Source organism: Staurois parvus, unplaced genomic scaffold (assembly GCF_062004578.1).
Source record: "Staurois parvus isolate SC_StPar_1 unplaced genomic scaffold, SC_StPar_1.0 ptg000900l, whole genome shotgun sequence".
Classification (NCBI taxonomy): Eukaryota; Metazoa; Chordata; class Amphibia; order Anura; family Ranidae; genus Staurois; species Staurois parvus.
The window spans coordinates 388451-416240 of record NW_028318696.1 but is presented as its reverse complement, the minus strand read 5'-3'; the positions used below and the strand labels follow the sequence as shown (position 1 = coordinate 416240).

General features: G+C 42.4%; 1 protein-coding gene across 1 annotated transcript in view; it reads left to right on the top strand.

The window, feature by feature from the left end:
- Positions 1-27790, top strand: part of LOC149442223 (potassium channel subfamily T member 2-like) — a 419624-nt gene that overhangs the window by 338889 nt on the left and 52945 nt on the right. The window contains exon 23 of the mRNA XM_089656330.1: positions 27512-27646. Coding sequence (XP_089512456.1) covers positions 27512-27646 — 135 coding nt within the window. The remainder of the gene's footprint in view (positions 1-27511; positions 27647-27790) is intronic.

Sequence of the window (27790 nt, the reverse complement as noted above, 5' to 3'; positions counted from 1 at the left end):
CTAAAATCGGCCGATCTGCAAAATCGGCCAATTTTTATCCAAATTTACCAATTAAAAAAAGTTGCAAAATCCCCAAAAATGGCTGACCAATTAACCCACTAACGGGCTGAAAATCAGCCGATTTTTTTTGCGGACGATTTTAGACCCATGTAAAGCAGGCCATAGATGGGTCTAAAATCGGCCGATTTTTCTGCCGAAAAGAAAATCGAACGATTTTCGGGCCGTTAGTGGGTTAATTGGTCATAAACCATAAAAATGCTGCGCTACATTCAAACTAATTAAAGTAAATGTGGAATTCAATATCTCAAGAGAAATATTAACAATAATAATAAATATAATTATAAATGTGCTTAGTGATAACACAAAAAAGTGATGGCAAAAGCACAAAACTTAAATCAATACGCATGTGCAAAAAAATGCACATACATATATTACATCACACGTGCAAAAATGTGAAGTGAAATATATCTAAATAATACACGCAAACTCAAAGTCCAATGAATATTAAAGGTGAAAAAAAGTTCCAATAATGGAATATTAAAGGTGAAAAAAATATATTTTTTGGGTAACTGTGTTTCCAATATACTGTAAAGTGACCACAGGTGAAACAAAACGTGCAGGTATCTGGGTGTAGATAGAGCTTGTGAATCCAACCACCTTCTGGATTAGCCTCTCACCTCATCACTTCGACCCTTGCGGGTCAAAGAGCAGTAATGGATCCCTCTCACAGATCCTCCAGGCACCAAAGCACTCCAAAACCACTTCTCAGGATATAATATTCCCACTCAGCTCTTCTCCAGGTATAGATGAAATATCACTTTCCCAGAACAAAACAGAGGGATCCTCCCATAGTGTAGTATGTTTATTATAGGAACATCAAATCTTTAGTGAAAATACACTTACGTAGCAGCCAGTCCACATTAGACCCTCATGCTCTCAAATGAGGATATATGTATGTAAGTTGGGTGTACAGCTGAATCCACAGGTGTACCAAGATGGCCGCCACGCCGGAAATACGTCACCGCGCTACGCCGACGCGTTACGTCACAATATCACGTGACTTCATCAGGGCCCTGATGAAGTCACGTGATATTGTGACGTAACGCGTCGGCGTAGCGCGGTGACGTATTTCCGGCGTGGCGGCCATCTTGGTACACCTGTGGATTCAGCTGTACACCCAACTTACATACATATATCCTCATTTGAGAGCATGAGGGTCTAATGTGGACTGGCTGCTACGTAAGTGTATTTTCACTAAAGATTTGATGTTCCTATAATAAACATACTACACTATGGGAGGATCCCTCTGTTTTGTTCTGGGAAAGTGATATTTCATCTATACCTGGAGAAGAGCTGAGTGGGAATATTATATCCTGAGAAGTGGTTTTGGAGTGCTTTGGTGCCTGGAGGATCTGTGAGAGGGATCCATTACTGCTCTTTGACCCGCAAGGGTCGAAGTGATGAGGTGAGAGGCTAATCCAGAAGGTGGTTGGATTCACAAGCTCTATCTACACCCAGATACCTGCACGTTTTGTTTCACCTGTGGTCACTTTACAGTATATTGGAAACACAGTTACCCAAAAAATATATTTTTTTCACCTTTAATATTCCATTATTGGAACTTTTTTTCACCTTTAATATTCATTGGACTTTGAGTTTGCGTGTATTATTTAGATATATTTCACTTCACATTTTTGCACGTGTGATGTAATATATGTATGTGCATTTTTTTGCACATGCGTATTGATTTAAGTTTTGTGCTTTTGCCATCACTTTTTTGTGTTATCACTAAGCACATTTATAATTATATTTATTATTATTGTTAATATTTCTCTTGAGATATTGAATTCCACATTTACTTTAATTAGTTTGAATGTAGCGCAGCATTTTTATGGTTTATATTCACTTGATCATTGGTATATGATTTAATGCTAGCAGCTGTTTGGGGTTCTTTTATTATATATTTTTTATTATTTTAACACACATTTGGAGCGCAGGAGGGTCACACCATTATTGCTAGGGTTAATTGGTCAGCTGTTTTTCGGGATTTTGGCACATTTTTTTTATCAGTAAATTTGGAACAAAAAATTTTCAACTTTACTGGTAAACAAAATATGCTAAAATCCCAAAAAATGGCTGACCAATTATCCCAATAACGGAAGAGGCCCTTGTCCCCATTAACATGGGGACAAGGTGCTTTGGGGGGGAGCCCCCCTTCCCCAAAGCACCCCCCCATGTTGAGGGCAGGTGGCCTGGTATAGTTCAGGAGGGGGGGCACTCGCTCGTCCCCCCCCCTTTCCTGACCTGCCGGGCTGCATGCTCGGATAAGGGTCTGGTATGGATTTTGGGGGGATCCCCAAGCTGTTTTTTTTTATTTCAGCGTGGAGTTCCCCCTTAATATCCATACCAGATCCGAAGGGCTTGGTATGGATGGGAGGGGGGACCCCACGCTTTTTTTTTTTTTTTTTACATTCAGCTGTCAGTGGGGAACCCCGCTGACAGTTGAAACATTAACACATGGCTGTCGCTCCTACAATCCCGCATGAGTTATGTTATCAACTCATGCAGCATTTTAGTAGCGAAAACCAATGCAGCGCTCATGTTTCAGCTGTCGGCGGAGTTCCCCACTGACAGTTGATGTAAAAGTATTGCAGGGAATTATAAACAATTTGTAAAAAACCCGGCGTGGGGTCCCCCCTCCCATCCATACTAAGCCCTTCGGGTCTCGTATGGATGTTAAGGGGTAACTCCACGCTGAAATTAAATAAAAAACAGCATGGGGTACCCCCCAAAATCCATAACAGATACTTATCTGAGCATGCAGCCCAGCAGGTCAGGAAAGGGGGGGGGGACAAGCGAGCGCCTCCCCCCCTCCTGAACCATACCAGGCCACATGCCCATACCAAATTATTCAAACATTTGTAAACAGACCAATTAACTGAAATGGTTTGGCATTTGTACCCCAAATATGACGTTCCCTGAGGCATTGGTAAACCGAGGTACGCCTGTATTAGTATTGCAATCCTTTGTATTGGGATACATAGAACCATCATACATGTGAATTGGCAACATAGCACAACATTTGTGTCACATTGGAGATATCTGGTAGTTACACTGAACTTGCCCAGGGACCTAAGATTGATTCACAGCACAGAAATACAGGCTGGATTAGCAATGTAGCTCCGTGGATTAGTGGTTAGCACTACTGCCTCACAACTCTAGGGTTGTCGGTTTGAATCCCAACCACGGCAAGGAAGTAGTATGATCTCCGTGTGTGGCTGTCTTCAAATAGATGTTCTGGCAACATCTTTGCTTTCTGTCTAAGTGATCCCTAAAATGTGAATTAGAATGAGGCCTTGTCTGTTGAAACACCTTCAAAGCTGCACCTTATGTGAATGTCATACAATGGGGTAAGATAAGAGCCTGGAGCACTAATAGATTTGATAATGATGGTTTACACTCAACCCACTTTTGTGAAGGATTTGGCAAGCAAAGAGCTGACAGAGAGAGAGAAGAGCGAGCCAGTGAGATGAAGAAGAGTGAGCGAGAAAAACATACTGAAGAGTGATAAAGAGAGACATACAGAAGAGTGAGCGAGAGAGAAGAGCGAGCCAGTGAGACAAAGAAGAGTGAGCGAGAGAGAAAAGACTTGGTTGGTGAATCCACACATCAAACTTGTCACAAATACTGGTATGGATTTTTCCACCAAATGCAAAGCAGACCGCACGCCTTCAAAGATTTATTTCCTTTGTTAATTCTCCTGCTTCGTTCACACTATATGCAAATGAAAATTACTGTTTAAGTTGCCAATTTTACTGTGTTTTCTAGAGAATTACTAACTAGTTGTGTTTTCAATTGTGTGTAGCATTGCGATTTCTATTTGAGTCTAGATGTTAAATTGCTAATAAATGGCCAAAATCTTCAAATACCTTTGAACTCTCACTGCAACAAATGGCGTACGTTAATACACTCACATTCACATTCATTATATCCAATATCAGGTACCATGTCAATTCACAAATCGCACCTGAAATTGCACACCCTGGATGCGACTTGTCATGCGATTGGCATGGCCAGCAACTTGCCCTTTGCATGGCAAATTGCACCCAATGTTACTGGGGGCTAACACCACTGTCACATCTAATCCGATGCGGCAATTGCCCAACTTACAGTGAAGTTGCACGAGTTCACAATCCAATTGGATGTGAACAGAGCCTACAGTGGCCAATAGGGTGCGACTTGGTCTACGATTTGCAAGTCGCCTGTAATGCCAATTGCATGGCAATCGCAAACAATGTTACTGGGGGCTACCCGGTCACATTAAAGCAGATTTCTAAGTGGTGTTATTGACACCACAGTCACATCATGTGACTTGCATAGAAGTTGCATGATTTCAAAGTTAGGGTACATGGTGATTTCAAGTGCAATTTGCAAGACATTCGACATCGATCTCTCAGCAAATTGCATGAAAAGTAGTGTATTCATTACTCTATTATTACTTGCGGCTCCAACCAAGTTTGAACCACAACAATATGAACGCTCCAATAGCGTGCACGTTGAGTGGGACATGGCATGTGATTTGCACAACATGCAAGTTGTAAATCGTCTGCAAAGTCGCACCCTATTGTCTGCTATTAGAGTCACAACATGGGTGCGTTTCAAACACTGATTTCTATAGTAGTACATGTACTACTTTAGTGGCAATTTGCATAGAGATCTGTGTCAGATGTCTTGAAAATTGCATTGAAATGGTCAACTTTACTGTAAGTCGCAGGATTTGTAAATCAGCTTTGCCCAGAGTGTAATGTTTGGTGATGTTTGATTTCTGGAGTGTTTTACCAATTGATGGGAAATTCACCATACTAGTCAAATCGATTTGTCATTTTCAGTATTGCATACAAGATGTGGTCATGTGACTGTCTTAACTCATGCGAGAATCTGGAGGGAATTGTGACCATAGTAGCAATAACGGTTCCAATTGGGGTTCCCTTTCACATCCCTGCTCAATGTTCTGTTGTATGCTGCACACGTACATTTCACTGTATATATCTTTCTGATTTGTGGGGCCTGTATACCAAGGGTTAATGCAGGTAGGACGCGGATTCATCAGGTGAAAACACTTTCACTGACCAAACTAAGGTCAGTGGTGGGTGTGGCTTCATTGGGTGTGGGGCCTTGTTTGGCGCTCCAAATACAACCTAGCTTATATAAAGATGTGCAGTAGGGAGTGATTTGGCCTGTTACTAGGCCGGGTGGTTTGTGACTAAGTCCTTGCTTGTAGTGGTTTGGGGGAAGAAGAGATTTTGTGCTGAATTGCCCCAGACACCACCCAGGCTGTGTTTGGAAGTGGGCTGGAAATGTTTGCATATTTTTGGCCTTGTAAAGTGTTTGTGTGTTATTGCACAATGATTGTGTTTTTTCTCTTTGCATTGAAAGCCTCACACATGTCAATCGTTTTGTTTAAAATCTGCTCTTGTTTTAATTTTGCTTGCTTATTTAGACTCCAATGCATTTTTCTGACAAACCTGCTGACAAATGTATGTGTAGGGGATTTGTAGAGGTGGGAGGGGATTTGTAGAGGTGGGAGGGTTTTTTTTCACATGCTTTGTTTTCTTGATATTTTGATCTGAAGACTTTTTTTTTTGAATGGATCTTTATACTACGTGATTGTGTAAGTAAATCCTATGTGCATGAAAATGTTACTTGATTCATCTTCCCCTTTGTTTCCTGCTATAACCTGAGCACACACAGTTCACTAGAAGTATCTTTAGATTGTAAGCTCTTATGAGCAGGAGTGTTTTATTTTTGCCACATCAATCCTATTTTTGTGACTCACCAAGATATTGACTGTACCTACTTGTTCCTGCTGACCAAATAAATGACGATATATTTGATCAATAAATATTTGACCGATGTTTTTGTGTTTATTTTATGTTCAATATATGAACAACCTTAATAGTTACTTTGTATACTTATATAATCTGCTCAAATGTAGCTTGTAAGAGCGTGAATATGCAAGTGTGTGCAAACTGGCTTTTTCAAAACCAAAAAAAAAAACCCACTTGCACCACAATATTATGTACTAATGAATGTCACATTCACTGTGCAGCCAGCTACAGGTTTTCTACAATTCGATTTACAGTAATAAAATAGTCCACACTTTGTTGATTTTTGGCCTTTGGCAACAAATATTAGCCAAGGTTAAAAAAAACAAATCAATAAGAAACACACATTTGCGAAAGCTATCATAGCCGCACATAAAAATGCGCGATTGCAAACAAATAAGCACCAAACAGGTGTCCGCATGGCGCATGAACGGCTATCCTGGAAGTCCGTCATCACGTGCGCACCCGGAAGTGGTTGTGGGGAGTGTAAGTGGATGACAAGTGGTTGGAGGTTTTGTGTTGGTTGAAAATTTTGATAACCTTATTGGCATTTGGACATGGCGAGAGCACAGTTATCAACTGAGGAGATGATCCTTATATGTACAGTAAGTGTGGCCATTGCAAACATGTTTATAACATGTGAGGGACAGGTAATTGCAATTTTGTGGGTGGGGCCTAGCAGAATCTCACTTGGTGCACATGCTACTTATCTGTACATTAGCTCCTGGGTATTGATGGGTCAATGATATTAACCACTTGCCTACTGGGTACTCCTACCCCCTTCCTGTCCTGGCCAATTTTCATCTTTCTGCACTGTTACCCTTTGAATGACAATTGTGCGGTCATGCCACATTGTACCCATCTTAAATTTATATCAGTTTTTTCAGACAAATAGAGCTTTCTTTGGGTGGTATTGACTTGCTGCTGTGTGTTTTACTTTTTGCTCGATAAACCACAAAATAGCTCATAATGAATAAAAGTCTGTTTATATTATAACATTTGGTAAACTGGTAATTTAGCAACACTGATGTGCGTTGATGAGGCAGCACTGGTGGGTGGCACTGCTGGCCACAGGTGGGCGTAACTGTTGGGTGGCACTGGTGGGCACTGATCATCGGGGCCGACCCCTGCTTTGATAACTGCTGGTTCTCGGCAGTACTTTCCACACATTCTGATAGCGTGATGAAAGTGCAGCCAAGACCCGGCAAATGCATTTCCCGGTGATCAGCGTGTCATTGGACATGGCTGATCACATGGTAAAAAGCCGCTGTGATTGGCCTTTACCACATCACGTGATCAGCTGTGTCCTTAGGACACAGCAATCACGGAGAGCGCGTTCTGCCAGGATGTCATATGACACCCTCCCAGAGCTGCCTGGATGCAGTGTAGCGTTATTCGGCTATCTGCGGTCGCCCAATAGGTAACCAGCTAGGCCTTCATGGCTAATCTTTGAATATCTGGACATGTATACTGCGTATAATGCATTACATTCTACAATGTGTTGGTGTACATGGTATTACAGTGTGCAATGCGTTGCTGGATTCTGCATGACAGTGGACAGCGTATCACAGTGTGCAATGCGTAGCTCCATCCTGCATGACAGTGTACAGTGCATTACAGTCTACAATGTGTGGGTGTACACGGTATCACAGTGTGCAATGCGTTGCTCCATCCTGCATGATAGTGTACAGTGCATTACAGTCTACAATGTGTGGGTGTACACGGTATTACAGTGTATTACAGTGTGCAATGCGTTGTACACTGCAGTGTGCACTAAAGCATTTTACACTCATGCACTGTACACACTAACGCATTTTACACTCATGCACTGTACACACTAACGTATTTGACATTTTTAGTGTGCAATGCGTTAGTGTGCAATGCCTTGGACAGTACAATACATGTGCATACCCTGAAAAAGGGTCCTGCACATTTTTGGCCCGGATGCGGTGCAATTTGAGGTGTGCAAAATGTTTGTCTCTAATTGCAACGCACACAAATTGCATGTGATTTGCCCAGGAGTGCGGTGTTAGACCACAATGCATGTATGTGAAGTTAGAATAAAAGGATGTGGATTTTGTCTATTTTTACTTGCGCATGTTAACATTATGGAAGTGCATTTTTTTTCTGTTTAACATGCTATAGAAATGCAACATGCATTTGGATGGAGTGTTTTTATATGTGCATTTTGGAAGTATTCTAAACACACATTGACCCTAGGGCCACACCATATCTTATGCAGGCCATAGATGGGTCGAAAATTGGCCGATTTTTCGTCCGAAAATAAAATCGGCCGATTTTCGGATCGTTAGTGGGCTATTTGTTCGGCCGTTTTTCGGTATTTTGGCAGATTTTTTTTTTCGGTAAAGTTGGAAAAAAAAACGGCCGAATTTGCCGATCGGCCGATTTTTGCGGCAATGATGGGCAAATTGGCCGATTTTTTACTGATAAAAAATCTGCACATGAGCAGTGACCTGCAAGAGGAAGACAAAAAGAAGAAAAAGAAGAAGAGGATGAAGAAGAGGATGATGATGAAGAAGAAGAAGAGGATGATGATGATGAAGAAGAAGAAGAGGATGAAGAAGAAGAAGAAGAGGATGATGATGAAGAAGAAGAAGAAGAGGATGATGATGAAGAAGAAGAAGAAGAGGATGATGATGAAGAAGAAGAGGATGATGATGATGAAGAAGAAGAAGAAGAAGAGGATGATGATGATGATGAAGAAGAAGATGAAGAAGAGGATGATGATGAAGAGGATGATGATGATGATGAAGAAGAAGAGGATGATGATGATGATGATGAAGAAGAAGAGGATGATGATGATGAAGAAGAAGAAGAAGAAGAAGAGGATGATGAAGAAGAAGAAGAAGAGGATGATGATGAAGAGGATGATGATGAAGAAGAAGAGGATGATGATGAAGAAGAAGAAGAAGAAGAAGATGATGATGAAGAGGAGGATGATGATGAAGAAGAATAAGAGGATGATGATGAAGAAGAAGAAGAAGAAGAGGATGATGATGATCAAGATGATGAAGAAGAAGAGGATGAAGAAGAAGAGGATGAAGATGATGAAGAAGAAGAGGATGAAGAAGAAGAGGATGATGATGAAAAAGAAGAAGAGGATGATGATGAAAAAGAAGAAGAGGATGATGATGAAAAAGAAGAAGAGGATGATGATGAAGAAGAAGAAGAAGAAGAAGGATGAAAAATGAGAGGAATTCCAGTATGGCAAAAAGTGTCCCTGCAGAGAGCTCCGCTATTTCTTTGACAGTTCCTTGACATTTACAGCGGTTGCAACATTGTATCTATTTGTTTCCGAATAAAAACATCTGTATCCTAAATGGATACAAATACATTGTTGCAACCGCTGTAAATGTCAAGGAACTGTCAAAGAAATAGCGGAGCTCTCTGCAGAGACACTTTTTGCTGGCTGTAGACGGGATGAAAATCGGCCGATTTTTTTTTTACCATTGCTGGCAACGTCGGCCGCTTGAACAACCAATTTTTCATTTTTTAAAAGAAAAATCGGCCGTTTTTCTCCCCGTCTATGGTCTGCATAAGCATTAGTGTGCCTGGGGGAGGGGGGGGACCTTTGGCCTTTCCAAACACAGTAGATGCTCCAAGAATGTTTCCTTGAACTCTTGAAATGGTTAAAAAGGAAAGACACTCTAGATAGCCTGCACTGAGAATTGACTGTCATGATGACGTGTCAATGATTATTTGCTCTCATTTTTCAGGAGTGGTACTGCTTGCGGTTGAAGCTGGTAGAAATCCACCTTCACGTCCTCCACTCACCTTCACTCGTGGCCAGTGGATATTTTGTGGCCCCAGGCAAGAACTGGCATCGAGGACCTGCATAATGACCCTGGCATGCCAGAGGTGGTTTGGAAGCAGCACAGCAATTTGACCATCCCTTTCCTCTATGTTGGTTTTAGGGTGCAGAATTGCTTCTCGTTCGTGAACGGACTGTCGCCGGATATCAGAGTCCCCATATTTTCAAGATATGTTTTAGCCATGTTGGCTTATTTTTATGTTATTTTCCAAGTGTGTCGCACCTAACCGCACAGTAGTGTGGTGCCATGCGTATTTGTGGCTGTGAATGGGGCTGTTTTTAATAGACGTGTGTAGGTGCAACAACGTTTTCATCATGGTACCTGCGCACATCTACATAGGGCATTGCATTTCTTTGCTGTGCTGGAAAATGTGTGTTCTTGCATGCGTTTCTGCACCACCAATGGTGTGAACAAGTCCTAAGGGCTGGTTCACACTATAGAAACAGTCTAGATGTGTTCCTGATGGGTTTTTTTCATGCCCTTTTGGAATGCATGTTTAGTGTGTTCCAGTACATTTTGAATGCGTTTTGGACATGTTTACATTGCATTTTTATATCCCTTCCACTTATTTTTTTCTATTTTCTTTGTATTCAATGTAGTTAGGGACATGTGCGTTTTAGTACATTCAAGGACGTTTCAATGTGTTCCAGTACAGTTCTGTGCAGAAACAATGCAGCGTGGTCAACTTTGTTTACAGCACCTGCAATGCACTGAAAATGCAAGTGCTGATGTGAACTATGACATTGACAACCATATAACCTTCTTTCTGTGCGTTTGTGATGCCGAAAAAGCAACTGAAACACATGTAGTGTGAACTGGCCCTAAAGTTTATTAGAGGTCAGGGAACGGGACTGACCAGGAATTGTGAATTCAATCAGACTAGTGGTGAGATACAATCAGCAATTGTATAATAATGTGAGATCTGAGCTGTAGCTGATAGAAAATGAGACACATTCACTTGATCAGTAAATAGATAGTTAAAGAGTGGGGCGGTGATCCATAGATTTGCATATGGGACAGGTGATGGCGGGGTGGGGGAGGGGGTCAAGTTGTATAAGGAGACAGATTTAAAAGAGAAAAATGTTACAATGAAATATACACGGCATGAAAATGGCACATTTCCTAATTGGCAGAAGAGTACATTCATCCACTTTCTAGTCATTAGGCAAAATCATAATTGTTTGATCAATATTCCTGGCACTGACACAACCCAGAAAATTGATCTCCATTTTTTAGGATGTAGCCATGACTGGGATTAGAACCCATGACCCAAGTGCTGTAAGTTCTGAGCTCTAACCACTAAACCACTGTGGGAGACACAGTTTGAGCTATAATGTAGAATAGTTCCATTGTTTGAAAATGATAGAGCGAGCGCTGGTCACATGATATAGACTACTAAAATGGTATTACACAAGATAAATATAACCACGAACAGTAGTGCATGAACTCGTGAAAGGTCATCCACCCCTGTGACAGTGTACTACACTATTGAGCACCTTTCTGGCTCCTGTGGCTGAGCTAATTCCTCCCCAGGACCATTTGGGCACCCACCCTGATGGATGGATGGATGGATGGATGGAGCTGGATGACTAACCCATAACTGCCAGCATACCGCTGCACCCCCAGATGTGTGGAGTGTATAACCCATGCACATTAATACTTTTGTTCTGGTGAGTGTAGACCAGTCCCAAGGGTGGTTTACCTTTCACAAGTTCATGCACTACTGTCCGTCACGGAGAGACCACACGTGCCATTCATAGGCACTCTCTGAGTTGGTACTCTCACACGAAGGACATTCCATTATTCAGGAATGATTCTATGAACATATTTTAGCACCATTTACAATATTACATCATTGTTGCAATTCTTTGCACTTTTTGGTTTTTACATGCGTTCATTATTGATCACATGCATTTATAGCGCTGCACTTGTCTTTACCATAGAATAGTTACGTGATTAAAGAGAATGAAGATATATAATTATATTGGGAAATTAGAAGTATATAAATTATTTGAGATATAAGTGTGTAAATGTTTAACATTTGAGTACAGAATGTATGACATTCATTAGTAAATGCATTAGTTTCCTGATCATTTTGGAGACACAGCAAGAAAATAAATAGAAGAAAATAGAAAATTCTAATACAGGTGTACAGGTGTATTTATAACATTCTAAGAATTCTTTTGCCATCATGAAAACGCCAATGTAAATAAAGCCCGCGCTTGTGCGCCATCTAGCGAACATATCCGGTATTGCACCTAAAAATGTGCCAGTGATAGCAAAGTAGTCAATAGACGCTCGTCAATGAGCTTGCTAGACGCTGGTCAGACGACTGATTGATTGACCGGAGTCTGCCTGAATGGTCAGTCTCTGCTATTACACTCACATCTTAGTGAATCAGGGCCTTTGTGTCAACACAACTCCCGCTCACTGGATATTTTTTCTTTTTTGGAACATTCTCTGTAAACCCTAGAGATGGTTGTGCGTGAAAATCCCAGTAAATAAGCAGATTTGAAATACTCAGACCAGCCCATCTGGCACCAACAACCATGCCATGTTCAAAGTCACTTAAATCCCTTTCCTTCTGATGCTCAGTTTGAACTTCAGCAAGTCATCCTTACCACGCCTGCCTTGTGATTGGCTGATTAGCAATTTGTGTTACCAAGCAATTGAACAGGTGTACCTAATAAAGTGGCAGTGAGTGTAGGTTCAAGTTTGCTTACTATTTGGTTTCCACAGGTATACTTTAAAAACATGGTTGGTAGAGCACTCACTTAGGCATATGCTATTCAAAAATGGTATCCATCTATCTAAACAGAATTTCTCTTTACGCAGAAGATTCATTGCATACTTTTCCCAAGGAGACTTGAATGAATCTTCCTAATGTGTAGTTTGAACTCTTGCTAGTTAACAGCAAATGTGTAATCCTGGCAGCAATAAAAATAAAGGATAGAGCAAAATGTAAGGCAGCATAAAATTCCCTGCTATATTTTTTTACATTCAATCCCTGGATTGAATGTGCTGCTGGAACCTGCCTAAAACATGGAGAATGGGTGTACCCACTGCAGCCGTCCACAAGGCAATACTTATTGCCTCAGTCAATGGCCAGATTGGAGCATTTCCATGTGGACGCAGGGGGCAAGCTATCTGAAAGTCAGTTTTTGTTTAGGATATTCCGGATTTATGCAGTTCTCTTTGGTGGGCAAGTTGATGCTGTGGTACCTTATCGTATTTTTTATTTAAATTAAAAAAAATGTGGTGCTCTATCTCATCATAAATAGAACCGTAAGCTTTAGAAACACAAAGTGACAGTCCAAGAATTTTTTTTTTCCAATAATAAATGTCCAATCCAGTATATGTTGTGTTATCATCCAGCAATAATCAACATCGTGCTTGACTTGTGACCCCACTCCCTGCTCACCTTGACCATTGACCTATAGATTATAATAGGCCAAAAATTTTGCTTTATAAGGAAAATGTGTCTCCAAATTTCTGATCTGTGGCGTGGTCCTTCCATGTATTATGCTTCTTTAAACTCCATGCAAAATAAAACAAAAACATATCAAAGTGCAACACTGTTTTATATAACCAAAAATTAAACGTGTTACAGTATCCACTCACATTAAACAAATTATATGTAATCCTGAATGATAGTGAACATATACGCATTACTAATAAAACAAAAAGGTGCGGCGCTATGGGTAAATTAAAAAGTCCAATAATATCCGGCAGAAATAAAAAGTCTCTAAAATAAAATATAAATATCAAATAAATAAAAAAATAATAATAAATAAATTCCAAAATAACTATGGGAGTCCACCATCATCAACACCTCAGAAAATGCCTCCTCTTAACAGACCGAAGGTGAGTGCATGATGAATTACTCCACCATGCCGACTATATTGTGGTGTTTCCCATCACCAGGTAGGTGTACCATGCATAGGTCATACACGCTTAGGGATGAAACCAAATTTTGCTTATCCACTGCCAATACTTAGTAGCTACTTTATTAGTTCTGGCCCTTTAAGGGAACATGCTTTTGAATATCAAGTGGAATTAAGGTGTATGTGATCAAAAATAAAGGGAATAGATCATAGTGCAACCCCATAAAATATGAACACTTTATTCAAATAAAAAATGCACTCACAAAATTAATGAATCAAAGGCATATCACAGCCATCAATCAAAATGGTTCCTCACATCACTCGTGCCGGTTTGGGCATAACCGGAAGTGACATCACTAGGCTCCACCCAAAATGTTTTATCACAGGTCACGTGACTTCTTCTGTATGGTGCACCTACCCGGTGATGGGAAACACCACAATATAGTCATCACGGTGGAGTAATGGATATGTGTTCACTATAATTCTGAGTAAATTGTTTAATGTGAGTGGATACTGTAACACATTTAATTTTTGGTTATATAAAACGGTGTTACACTATGGAATGTTTTTGTTTTATATTGCACAGATCTGGAGTTTAACCACTTCAATACCGGGCACTTATACCCCCTTTCTGCCCAGGCCAATTTTCAGCTTTCAGCGCTGTCGCATTTTGAATGACAATTGACCGTTCATGCAACACTGTACCCATATGACATTTTTGTCATTTTTTTCACACAAATAGAGCTTTCTTTTGGTGGTATTTAATCACCACTGAGTTTTTTATTTGTTGCAAAATAAAACAAAAAACACCTGAAACTTTGGAAAAAAATGCACTTTTATTCGTTTTGGTTATAAAATTTGGCAAATAAATAACATTTCTTCATAAATTTAGGTCCAAATGTATTCTGCTACATTTCTTTGGTGAAAATAATAATTGAATTTGTATTTTCTTTTCAAATGTTTCTATTATTATTTTTTTATTACATTTTTTTCTTTTTTTTACTTTTTTATTTTTTTTAGCACACTGTGACCAAAGCAATACAACGTCACCATAGTAACATTGAACAACTCTGGGCAAGTGATTAGGACTTTTTTTTGGCAGTTTATGTTTCAATATTTTTATTGAATTTTTCAGGGAAAAAACAAGGGAATGAGACATTGTTCACTCATACAATAATGCAATAAAACATTATACAGTTGAGCATTGTTGTTGTTATTCCATTCATTAGGCAATGGTGGAGTTGGTCTCTAGGATTTTTTTTTTAAACACATTATGATTGCTAATACCAATCTATTTTATTGATATTTGCAATCATTGTTAATAAATGAAACTGATTCATTCAGTCTTTTGTGATTAGCTGTGATTGGGCAAAGCTGATCACATGATACAGATGGGCTGTGGTTGGCCCAGCCTGTATCATGTGACTGCTTTGACCAGTCACAGATAACAACATAATTGTATACAATGGATGGCATGACAGGAAGCCATCCATTGTATACAATCGACATGTGATCTGCTGTGATTGGTCACAGCGGTAACATGACACTGGCAACTGGCCAGTGTAGCGATATGTCATTGGCTGTGTCCTGTGAACACAGCCGGTGACAGATCGCACCACTGCGTGGCCACATGACCTGCTAGTTTTGACAGGACATCATATGACGCCCAGTCACACCGGCGAGTGTCCCGCCTGGCCGTCAATCTGATATAGGCTGGGCGGGAAGGTGTTAACCTCCCTGGCGGTATGATTCTTTCCGATTTTTTGTGCTGAAAGCGGTACATTTTTTTGCATGGAAATATGTAGTTTTTTTATTGTAGGCCTGTAATTTTTAGGAATAACTCGCTGAAATCTGTCTGAACAAGAGTCTAGTAAACATCCCGGGTATGATAAAACTTGAAACACGAAATCATAAATTATAATTTAATAAATAATCATAAAAAATAATAATATAATAGTAATAAATTTAATTCAATAATATAATCAAACCAAAAACACTGAAATTTGAAATACAGAGGCAAATTCGCACATCGCTGAGCAAAGTCGCAAAATCGTTTTCAGTGTCTGATGAGGAATTTCCCCCACGAATCATTATCACTCAATTCTGCAAGTGGTTCTGATTTACTATCGCTGTTCTCTAGCTGGTCTAAAACTGCTTTTGACCTAAAGGGACGCTTTTTGGACGCCATGGACTTTTCTAAGTTTCCAGGCAGAAAGAACAGTAAAAATGCAGGCAGGGTGCAGGACAAAGCAGTAGGGACAAAATGTATGTGAAATGCTTTGAAACAGCAATGACAGCAAAAATGAAATTTTTTTAAAAATTTCAAATTTCCCGCCGGTTACAGCGCCCGTACGTCCCGACGTCACAGGGACCGGAACACAGAAGCCGGATGCCGGCATTGGCCGGAGGAGATGGCCGGGGACGCTGCAGGGGACACATCGCGGGAGTGAAGGACAAGGTAAGTGCTGCAGGGACCCCCTGAGCAACGCCACATGATAAGCCCGAGTGTAGCTCGGGGTTACCGCTCTTGGTATTGAAATTTTACCCCGAGCTACACTCGGGAAAACCGCTAAGTAGGTTAAAGAAGCATAATACATGTCAGGACCACGTCACGGTTCAGAAATTTGGAGACACATTTTCCTTATAAAGTGAGTTTTTGGCCTATTATAATCTATAGGTCAATGGTCAAGGTGAGCAGGGAGTGGGGTCACAAGTCAAGTATGGTGTTGGTTATTGCTGGATGATAACACATGTACTGGATTGGACGTTTATTATTGGAAATAAAAATTTTCTTTTACTGTCACTTTGTGTTTCTAAAGCTTACAGTTCTATTTATGATGAGATAGCGCACCACATTTTTTTGCATTTAAATAAAAAATATAATAAGGTACCACAGCATCAACTTGCCCACCATGGAGAACTGCATAAATCCTGAATATCCTACACAAAAACTGACTTTCAGATAGCTTGCCCTCTGCCTCCACGTGGAAATGCTCCAATCTCACGCCTGGACTATTGCAATTCCCTTCTCACTGGCCTACCCAAACGAACGCTATCCCCGCTCCAGTCGATCCTGGGCTCAGCGGCTAGCCTTGTCCACCTCACCAAGCGCTCCACATCTGCCTCCACCCTCTGCCAATCCCTTCATTGGCTCCCGATTGCCCAACGCATCAAATTCAAACTGCTAACTCTGACCTACAAAGCCATTCACAATGCCTCCCCGAACTACATAACTGACCTGATACCCAAATACTACCCTACCCGTGCCCTCCGCTCCTCACAGGACCTCCTACTTTCTAGCTCCCTGGTCTCCTCCTCCCATGCCCGATTGCAAGACTTCTCCAGAACTTCCCCCATCCTCTGGAACTCCCTACCCCAATCCATCAGACTGTCACCTACCCTCCTCACCTTCAGGTGCACCCTAAAAACCCTCCTCTTCAGGGAAGCCTACCCCAACCTCACCTAACACCCGACCTCACCTAACAACTAACCTCCTCCACTCCACCCACCACTCCATCCCCCACAGCCATCTCCTCCTGTGCCACCCTCCCCTCCCTCCTAGACTGTAAGCTCGAAAGAGCAGGGCCCTCGAACCCCTCGTGTATTGTATTGTTACTGTCTTGTCTCGTGTTCTGTCCCCCTTGCTACTGTACAGCGCTGAGCATACCCTTTGGCGCTATATAAATACTGTATAATAATAATAATAATAATCTGGCCATTGACTGAGGCAATAAGTATGATGAGATAGTGCACCACATTTTTTTCATTTATTTAATTTTGAGTGAGTGCAGCATTCTTCTTCCCTTCTTCTCCTACCTCCACTCCTAACTCAAACGCATTGACTCCTGCTGTTTTCCTCCTGGGTAAATGCATCTCTCCTACCTCCACTCCTAACTCAAAATCGCTTTCACTCCTGTTATATTCAGAACAAATGGTGTATTTATATTTGTGTGTGTATGTTGAGCAGTCCTCACCTCCAGTTGCACCCAGTTTACGACTGTAGCCTGGTTCCTATGAGACATCCCCCACTATTCATGTGAGCCTTATCAGCTTCTAATTGGGGTGGAGTTGAATGCTCATTTGAGCATCTCCCTATAAATTTAGATCAGCTCATGGGGGGAGATCTCTGATGGGGGGCACAGTCTCTGATGGGGGTGCAGCTTCGAAAGAGTGCGAAGCAGTTAAACACAGCAGTTGAACTAAAGCAGGAGAACTTAAGCAGCAGAAAGACACAACAGCAAGAAACTCTACTGCATACTGGACAGACTGCAAGCAAACACCCTGGGAAACATCTCTTTAATGCCTGAGTCCCACTCTGTGTACCTTTATATAATACACTCCTCTTCATACTACTATCCTCTGTTCCCAAATCTCATTTCTTTACCCCTCTGCTCCCCCCCAAAACTTGCACATCTCCCCCTCATTGCTATCATCTCCCTACTACTGCTCTCATCACCCCCCAAAATGCCTCTTCTACTCCTTCTCATTTTCCTCTCCTCCATTCCCAAAATCCATTCACTATATCCCTCTGCTCCTCCTAAACATTTGTATATTGTGTCCTCACTGCTTCCTTCGCCCCTCTATGGCACCCACCACCTCCTCCTATTATTCCACTCTCCCACTGACCCCAACACCTCCACTAGGAGTTTCTCACGCTCCTGCACATCCCGCTCCCATGCCACCTTTCTCACCCTTCGCCTCCTCCTAGCCGCGGGAGACATCTCCCCGAATCCTGGCCCTCCACCACCTCCCTCACCCGCACAACACCCTCCCGCCTCCATGTCCTACCGCAACCCCCGCAACCTAGTATCTGTCCCCCTGCTCCCTAAAATCTACCCCCCATTTTCATGTGCACTCCTGAACGCCCGATCGGTGTGCAACAAGCTTACCGCCATCCACGACCTCTTTGTTTCCCGCTCCCTCAACCTCCTGGCGATCACAGAAACCTGGATCCAGCCCGCTGACTCTACCTCCCCTGCTGCACTCTCCTATGGAGGTCTCACCTGGACCCACTCACCCAGACCTAACGGTCGTAAAGGTGGTGGGGTTGGTCTGCTCCTGTCACCGCAGAGCACCTTCCGAGTCCTCCCAAACCCCCCCTCCCTATCCTTCTCCTCCTTCGAGGCCCACTGCGTCCGACTATTCTCCCCAACCCCCCTGAAGATTGCTGTGATATACCGGCCTCCTGGATCCATACCCCGCTTCCTGGATGACTTTTCCTCCTGGCTACCCTTCTTCCTCTCCTCTGAGCTACCCACCATCATTCTTGGGGATTTCAACATCCCTGTCAACCTTGACAACCCAGACACAGCCCGTCTCCTCCACTTAACCTCCTCCTTTGCACTTGCACAGTGCATACAATCCACCACCCACTCCGACGGTAATATCCTTGATCTTTTCTTCTCCAACCGCTGCGCTCCCCACAACCTCACTAACACACCCTTCCCTCTCTCTGACCACAACCTGATCACCTTCTCTATCTCCTCGTCCTCCAACGCCTACCCCTCCAAATGTCACACTACTACCAGCCGTAACCTCCGCAACCTTAACCCTGCCCCCCTCCACTCTGCAGCTGATCAACTCCACGACCGCATCCTCCCCCTGTCCTGCCCCGACTTGGCTATGACTGCCTACAACAACGCGCTGTCAGCAGCCATTGACTCACTAGCGCCTTTAACCACACGCAACATCAGACTCCGACCGCTCCAGCCCTGGCAGACTGATCACACCAAAACCCTCAAACGACGCAGTCGTGCCCTGGAGCGACTATGGCGCAAAACAAAATCCCAACAAGCTTTCACCTGCTACAAATCTTCCTTCCGCACCTACACCTCCTCCCTCCACGCAGCCAAACAAGCCTACTTCCTGACCCTCATCAAGGCCCTCTCCTCCAATCCTCGCCGACTCTTCTCCACCTTCAACTCTCTACTCTCTCCACCCCCACCTCCACCCAGCACCTCACTCACCGCCCTTGAGATTGCCAATCACTTCAAAAACAAGATTGACACAATTCGCAAGGACATTGCCGCAACTCACACGCCCTCTCAACCCGTCCCCTCTCACAAAGCTACCCCCTCATCCCCCCTCCCCCTCGACATTACCCGCAGGGACTTCGTCACTGCTCAAACTCCCTCCAACCCCGTTCCCCCTCACTCAGCTACCCCCTCATCACCCCTCTCCCACGGCCCCACCACTGCTCTGACCTCCACTCCCACCCCACCCTACATTCCTCATACTGAAGCTCCCCCAACACTCCACACCTTTGACCTTACTACCATCGAGGAAGTCTCCAGGATCCTCTCTGATGCCCGCCTCACCACCTGCCCCCTCGACCCTATCCCCTCACAATTCCTACGACCTCCCTCCCCCTCCATCCTACGCTCCCTCACCCACATCTTTAATCTCTCCTCCGGCACTTTCCCCTCCCCACTGAAGCATGCACACATCACCCCCATACTTAAAAAGCCCTCCCTGGACCCCAATGACCCGAACAACCTCAGACCCATCTCCCTGCTCCCACTTACATCTAAACTCCTCGAGCGCCTCGTCTACACCCGCCTATGCTCTCACCTCAACAACAACAACCTCCTCGATCCCCTACAGTCTGGCTTCCGCCCCCTACACTCCACCGAAACCGCCTTACTCAAACTCTCCAACGACCTTCTAACCGCCAAAGCTAATGGCCACTATTCAGTGCTCCTACTCCTTGACCTCTCTGCGGCCTTCGACACAGTTGACCACTACCTCCTCCTCAAAATACTACACTCCCTCGGCCTCAGAGATTCTTCTCTCTCCTGGCTCTCATCCTACCTGTCACAACGCTCTTTCAGCGTTACCTATAATGCTACCACCTCCCCCTCACTCCCCCTCTCTGTTGGGGTCCCTCAAGGCTCTGTCCTTGGGCCCCTTCTCTTCTCTATCTACACCTCCTCCCTTGGCCAACTCATACACTCTCACGGCTTCAACTACCACCTCTATGCCGACGACACACAAATCTATCTCTCAACCCCCCACCTCACTCCCTCGTTCTCTGCCCAAATCACACACCTACTGAGCGACATATCAGATTGGATGTCACTCCACTTCCTTAAACTGAATCTCTCCAAAACCGAGCTCCTTGTCTTCCCCCCAGCCCGAACCCCACCCCCCATTGACTTCTACATCACATCCAACAACGGCAATATCAAACCCGCTCTGCAGGCCAGAGTACTTGGTGTCATTCTGGACTCCAACCTATCCTTCCAGCCCCAAGTCCAATCTTTAACAAACTCGTGCAGACTCCACCTCCGCAACATCGCCAAAATCCGCACGTTCCTAACCCCAGAAACCACTAAACAGCTCATCCACTCCCTCATCATATCACGACTCGACTACTGCAACTCCCTCCTCACTGGCCTGCCTCGCCGCTGGCTATCCCCGCTTCAGTCGATCCTGAATACGGCTGCCAGACTCATTCACCTTTCCAACCACTCCATTTCCGCCACCCCCCTCTGCCAATCCCTCCACTGGCTTCCGATTGCGCAACGGATCAAATTTAAAATCCTAACACTGACGTACAAAGCCGTCCATCATACTGCCCCGAACTACATCACTGACCTATTATCCAAGTACTGCCCAGCACGCACACTCCGCTCCTCACAAGACCTCCTTCTCTCTAGTTCCCTGGTCTCCTCCTCCCATGCCCGCCTCCAGGACTTCTCCAGGGTGTCACCCATCCTCTGGAACTCCCTTCCCCAACCCATCAGATTATCACCTACTCTCCTCTCCTTTAGGCGCACCCTGAAAACCCATCTCTTCAGGGAAGCCTACCTCACCCCCTGCTAACTTGCTGACCTCCTCCACTCTTCCTACCACTCCATCCCCCACAGCTATCTCCTCCTGTACCACTATCCCATCCCTTCTAGATTGTAAGCTCGAAAGAGCAGGGCCCTCGATCCCCTCATGTTTTGCATTGTATTGGTATTGTTCTGTCACATGTTCTGTCCCCCTTTGTAATGTACAGCGCTGAGCGAACTATTGGCGCTTTATAAATACTGTATAATAATAATAATAATAATAACATTATTGCTATAGTTGGAACACAGCAGGTCTTTACCATTTGCATTTTTTAATTTATTTTATTATCCTTTGTATTTCATGGAGGCAATACAAGTAAACTTTCACAGCATACCCGCTACACATTTTTTGCACTTTTGTGTTATCTGAAAATAGCGTGACATAGACTGGAATATCCCACAATGCCCTAGTTATGTCTCTAGCAATTATACATCATGGCTCGGGGATAAAATACATATGGAGAAAAACCTGTTACATTTTATAAGATCAAGAACAATGTCCTATTCCCATATTGTGACACACGTCAGAGAGTTTGATAGCTCACAGCATGCGTTAGTCATCAAGACCTTTCTGAAAAGTATTTATCTTCAACTACAATTTCATTTTTTCTAAAGAGTTTGCAGATTATATCTATCTTTTCTCTCTCTCTCTCTCTATATATATATATATATGTATATATTATATGTAAAAGTACAATTTAAAGTGAGTCTGTCAATCATTTTACACTTTTCAAAGTAAGTCCTGTCTATGAGCATAAAGCACATCAATGTATTACCTTTATTACTGAGAAACTTCTCCGCAGCTGTAACCCCCTGTTCAATAAGAGTGCCTCAATGGACATTGTAGTGGACAATGTAGTCATGATGCAGGAGATGGCAGAGACTAAGAACATGGTGCATGAGATGGTCAGAGACTGCAGACATGGTGCAGGAGATGGTCAGTGACTGCGGACATGATGCTGGAGATGGTCAGAGACTGCAGACATGATGCAGGAGATGGTCAGAGACTGCAGATATGATGCAGGAGATGGTCAGAGACTGAGAACATGGTGCAGGAGATGGTCAGAGACTGCAGACATGGTGCAGGAGATGGTCAGTGACTGCGGACATGATGCTGGAGATGGTCAGAGACTGCAGACATGATGCAGGAGATGGTCAGAGACTGCAGATATGATGCAGGAGATGGTCAGAGACTGAGAACATGGTGCAGGAGATGGTCAGAGACTGCAGACATGGTGCAGGAGATGGTCAGTGACTGCGGACATGATGCTGGAGATGGTCAGAGACTGCAGACATGGTGCAGGAGATGGTCAGAGACTGCAGACATGATGCAGGAGATGGTCAGAGACTGCATATATGATGCAGGAGATGGTCAGAGACTGCAGACATGATACAGGAGATAGTCAGAGACTGAGAATATGGTGCTGGAGATGGTCAGAGACTGCAGACATAGTACAGGAGATGGTCAGAAACTACAGACATGGTGCAGGAGATGGTCAGTGACTGTGGACATGATGCTGGAGATGGTCAGAGACTGCAGACATGATGCAGGAGATGGTCAGAGACTGCAGACATGATGCAGGATATGGTCAGAGACTGCAGACATGATGCAGGAGATGGTCAGAGACTGCAGATATGATGCAGGAGATGGTCGGAGACTGCAGATATGATACAGGAGATGGTCAAAGACTGTACACATGACAAAGGAAATGGACAGAGACTGCATGCATGATATAGGTGATTGTCAAAAACTGCAGACAAGATACAAAAGACGTTTAAAGAATGTATGCATATCACAGGAAATAGTCAGAGATTGCATGCATGTAACAGGTGATCATTAGAGACTGCAAACATGATACAGGAGATGGTCAGAGACTGCAGTCATGATACAGGAGTCAGACAGCAGACATAATATAGGCGATGGCCAGAGACTATACTTGGTTATATGTGATACAGGAGATGATCAGAGATGGCACACATGACACATAAGTTAGTCAAAGACTGCACACCTAATATAGGACGTGGTCAGAGATTGCAAACATGATACAGTAGATAATCAGACTGCTTACATGGAATAGAGGATGGCCAGAGACTGGTGACAGGCTACAAGAAATGGTTAGAGACTCCTAAAATGCTGTATAAGTGGATTGAGACTACAGGCGTGAGAAGACAGTGAGACTATAACATGAAACTGCTAGAGGTCAATGCTATTACATCCCCTTTACAAGTAAATGCTCCCACATTTGTGCTCCCTACGGGCCCCGTATAGAATGACTTGTTGCTATTTGAAATCTCAAACAGGAAGAACTATTATAACAGATTAGAGATAAAAAATAGAAAGGTGAATGGACAACATAAAAAGATAAAGTTGAAAAAAATTAAATCAAATCTTTTAAATAGCAGGCCACCTTAGCAATCATTGTTCCCACACTGATAGGGCCTGCGGTCTGAACAATAAGTGCCAAGATGTTCTACAAGGTCCTTGGGCCCTAGGCTGAGTACCAGTGTCCTAAACTATATGATTATTACCTACTGTGTTTCTGAAGGTTCTCATTTATCCAGGTCATGGTACAACTAGTGCCAGACTCATTCTGTATCCAGAAGATGTTTTTCAGCTTATCCAGGTCACATTTTCAGTTCTCGGAACTAAAGAGCATCTTGGATCTGCAAAACATCTTCAGCATCACAGAACAAGTCTGATTGAAAGTGACTAAGTACTACTAGTTATTGCTTAAAGAATATGTAAACCCAACATTTCATATTCCTGATCTGTGCCTGCTGTACCATGTACTTGTATGAAAAAGTCTCCTGTTCTCTTTGTATTGCTTCCTTTGTGTGAAATCCCTGGTGGTCCTGCCAGTCCCTCTGCTTTCTTATTAAACACTAGGCAGCGTGGTCAGTGTTCTGGCTGTGCTGGGAACTAATCCTGCTCTTCTCCAGTGATAAGACTTCTGACATCCCCCCCCCCCTCACAACCATTCACTGGGAAGATCACTGTAATGCTGTTTCTCCTCTCTGAGCTCCTTATGGCAGCTGAGAACAGAGAGAATATGATCACTTATAAAAAGGGGACAAAATGTATTTATAATGTTTTTATATGTGTATATAAAAGTTTTCCTCTCTTAAACTAAATGGGTTATTTTACCAGGTGAGGGTGTACATATACGTTATTACCTTCTAAGTAGTAAAAGTGTCTTATACTATGCACCCAATATTTACACTGCAGTCACCAAATCCCTGAAACATCGGGACACTGACAACAAAATTGTTCAAATTGAAATACATCATTACAACTGTTCTGCAAACTAAAACAAGTGTGGCATGTACAGCAACAAGTACCTTTAGATATTTGTGCAACTTAATAAATATATAAATCACTGTATATTCACATCCTTAACCAATTCAATACCGGGCAATTTTACACCTTCCTGCCCAGGCCAGTTTTCAGGTTTCAGCGCTCTCACACTTTGAATGACAATTGCGCGGTCATACAACATTGTACCCAAACTAAAATGTTATCATTTTCTTCACACAACTAGAGCTTTCTTTTGGTGGTATTTAATCACCGCTGGGGTTTTTATTTTTTGCTAAATTAACAAAAAAAGACCAAAAATTTTGAAAAAAAAAACGTTTTTCTTTGTTTCTGTTATAAACGTTTGCAAATAAATAATTGTTCTTCATAAATTTAGGCCGAGATGTATTCTGCTACATGTCTTTGGTGAAAATAACCCAAATTAGGACGTATTTTTTATTTTTAGTTTGTAGGAAAGTTATAGAGTTCACAAACTATGGTATAGATCTGAATATTGATCAATCCTGAAGTACTGACAATTTCCTGAGGTCCAAGAATGTCAGAATAGTACAGATATCCCCAAATGACCCCTTTTTGCAGAGTAGACAGTCCGACGTACTTCATAAGAGGCATGGCGAGTTTTTTGAAGTTGTATTTTTTTGTCATAATTTTTCGGAAAATGAAAAAATTAAAAATATTATTTTCACTATTTTTTTTTTACATACTGTCACCAGTGCAGTCCAGCATCATCATATAACTGGCATGGCGGTGAACAGGGACACTGACTGGTGACAGTATGAAAAAAAAAATATATATATATTTTTTTTATTTTGTTTAATTTTTTTATTATATTTAATTTTTTATTACATTTTTTTTAATTTTTTTTAAGATTTGCTTTTCATATTTTACTATGACCAAAGTAGTACAATGTTACCATAGTAACATTGTACTACTTTGGGGAAGTGATCAGTATTTTTATTTTTATTTTTTTACACAATTTGCTTATAGCAAAGAATTACTTTGCTATAAGCAAGTATTTACCTGAATGAAATCGATTCATTCAGCTTTTTTTTTTCTTTTTTTTTTTTGTGCTTAGCTGTGATTTGGTCACAGCTAATCACATGACATGTGCATGTAATTAGCTGTGACCATTCACAGCTAGGCACTAGTATACAATGGATGGCATCATGAATGAAGCCATCCATTGTATACAACTGTCATGTGACCTGCTGTGATTGGTCACAGCAGGTCACATGGTACCAGCAACGGGAGCCGGTACTTGGATCTGTCATCGGCCATGTCCGAGGTGCACGGCCGGTGACAGATCGCACTGCTGCGCCGCTCTGCATTAGCGCAAACGGCGCATGTGTGGGAGCACGCCAAATGGCGTGCACCCGGAATGGAGAGGCACATCTGAAGCCGCCAAACGGCCATTGGCCGGGCGGCTAATGGTTAATAAATATATAAATCACTGTATATTCACATCCTTAATATTACTGTTGGGAATGCATATAATACTATATATAGTATTGTATGTTAATATCACTTGACCAGTAGATGGCACTGTACACTAAGGTTACCAGTTGTGCATATGTGTAAAACTTGTTGGTTCTCTCTCTTTCTCCTCTCTCAAAGCAAGATGTCTGCTATCACTGTCTGCTGAAATGTGCTCTGTATGTTTGTAACTTAAGCCACACAAGCAAAAGTCATAATTCTGCCTCATCACAAGCTACCAGTGTCTTCTCTAACACATAACCAACAATTACATCAGGTGCACTAAATTATATCACCATGTGGTGATTTTAGTGAGATATTAGTCCAATAAAAGATGTAAACGTGTGGATCCCAAAAGGATCGCAAATATTGGTGTATGGATATCCGATCCGGGAGTGACAGATGATGTGTTCCAAGTGAATAAAAAAAGCGCACTCACCAGAAGTGCGCTTTTAACACGCAATATGAAAATCCTGTGTCATCAGGTAATTAGTGGGTCATCTGTTCCCAGGTCAGGTCACACTCCATATCACCATCTGGTCTCATCTGCATTAAGGTTCCGGAATCCCTCGGTATGTATTACCATCTGGGGTCACCTTTTAAAGCGGGCACGGCGAATGATGGCACTCACACGGAGAGCCCAATAAGGGACACCACACAGCGTAATATCTGTCATCATCTGTCACTCCTGGATCGGATATCCCTACACCAATATTTGCGATCCTTTTGGGATCCACACGTTTACATCTTTTATTGGACTAATATCTCACTAAAATCACCACATGGTGATATCATTTAGTGCACCTGATGTAATATTAAGGATGTGAATATACAGTGATTTATATATTTATTACGTTGCACAATATGATTCAGAGCTGCACCTATTTGTCTTGACTTATATATTTTTGGAAGGTTTCTTTGGTTGCCTTATTTGGTGTTCTAGCAGCTGCCTTGTTTTCTCTCTTTTCTTTGTGTAGCGCTTGCTAAACATTCCTTTTTCTTACCTTTAGTTATTAGCACGATCATTTCAGAGGTCCATATATTTTGATTGTATTTGAACTTTTTATTTTTGTAGCTATGCATACCCTTTAAATAAAAATGGGGATCAGTAATATATGTTATATATACTTTTTTTGGGATTTTATTTGGACTTTTATTTGGACTTTATTTTGGGACTTTAAACACTAAATTTAGGTTTATTGTAATCAAGTTTGCTTAAAGATTGATTTATTCAGTAATATATGTTGTTGCGTGTTCTCTGACCACCATGGTATCATTCTCTCTGCAGTCTAGATGACATGCTGCGTTGTGGTGTGAGCTACGCTGCACACATGGTGGTGGTCGGGGAAGAGAGCTCAATGATCGCTGAGGAGGATTATATGGCTGATGCACGGACCATTGTCAACGTACAGACCCTCTTCAGGTACAAAGACATAATTTATACTCACCCAGGAAATCTGGTCAGATAGGACAAGTATGGTTTGTTGAAATTGACTCAGATACTTACCTAAATCTATTAATACTGTATGTGTCCTCACCAAGTAGATTCACCTTCCTTATTTTATAA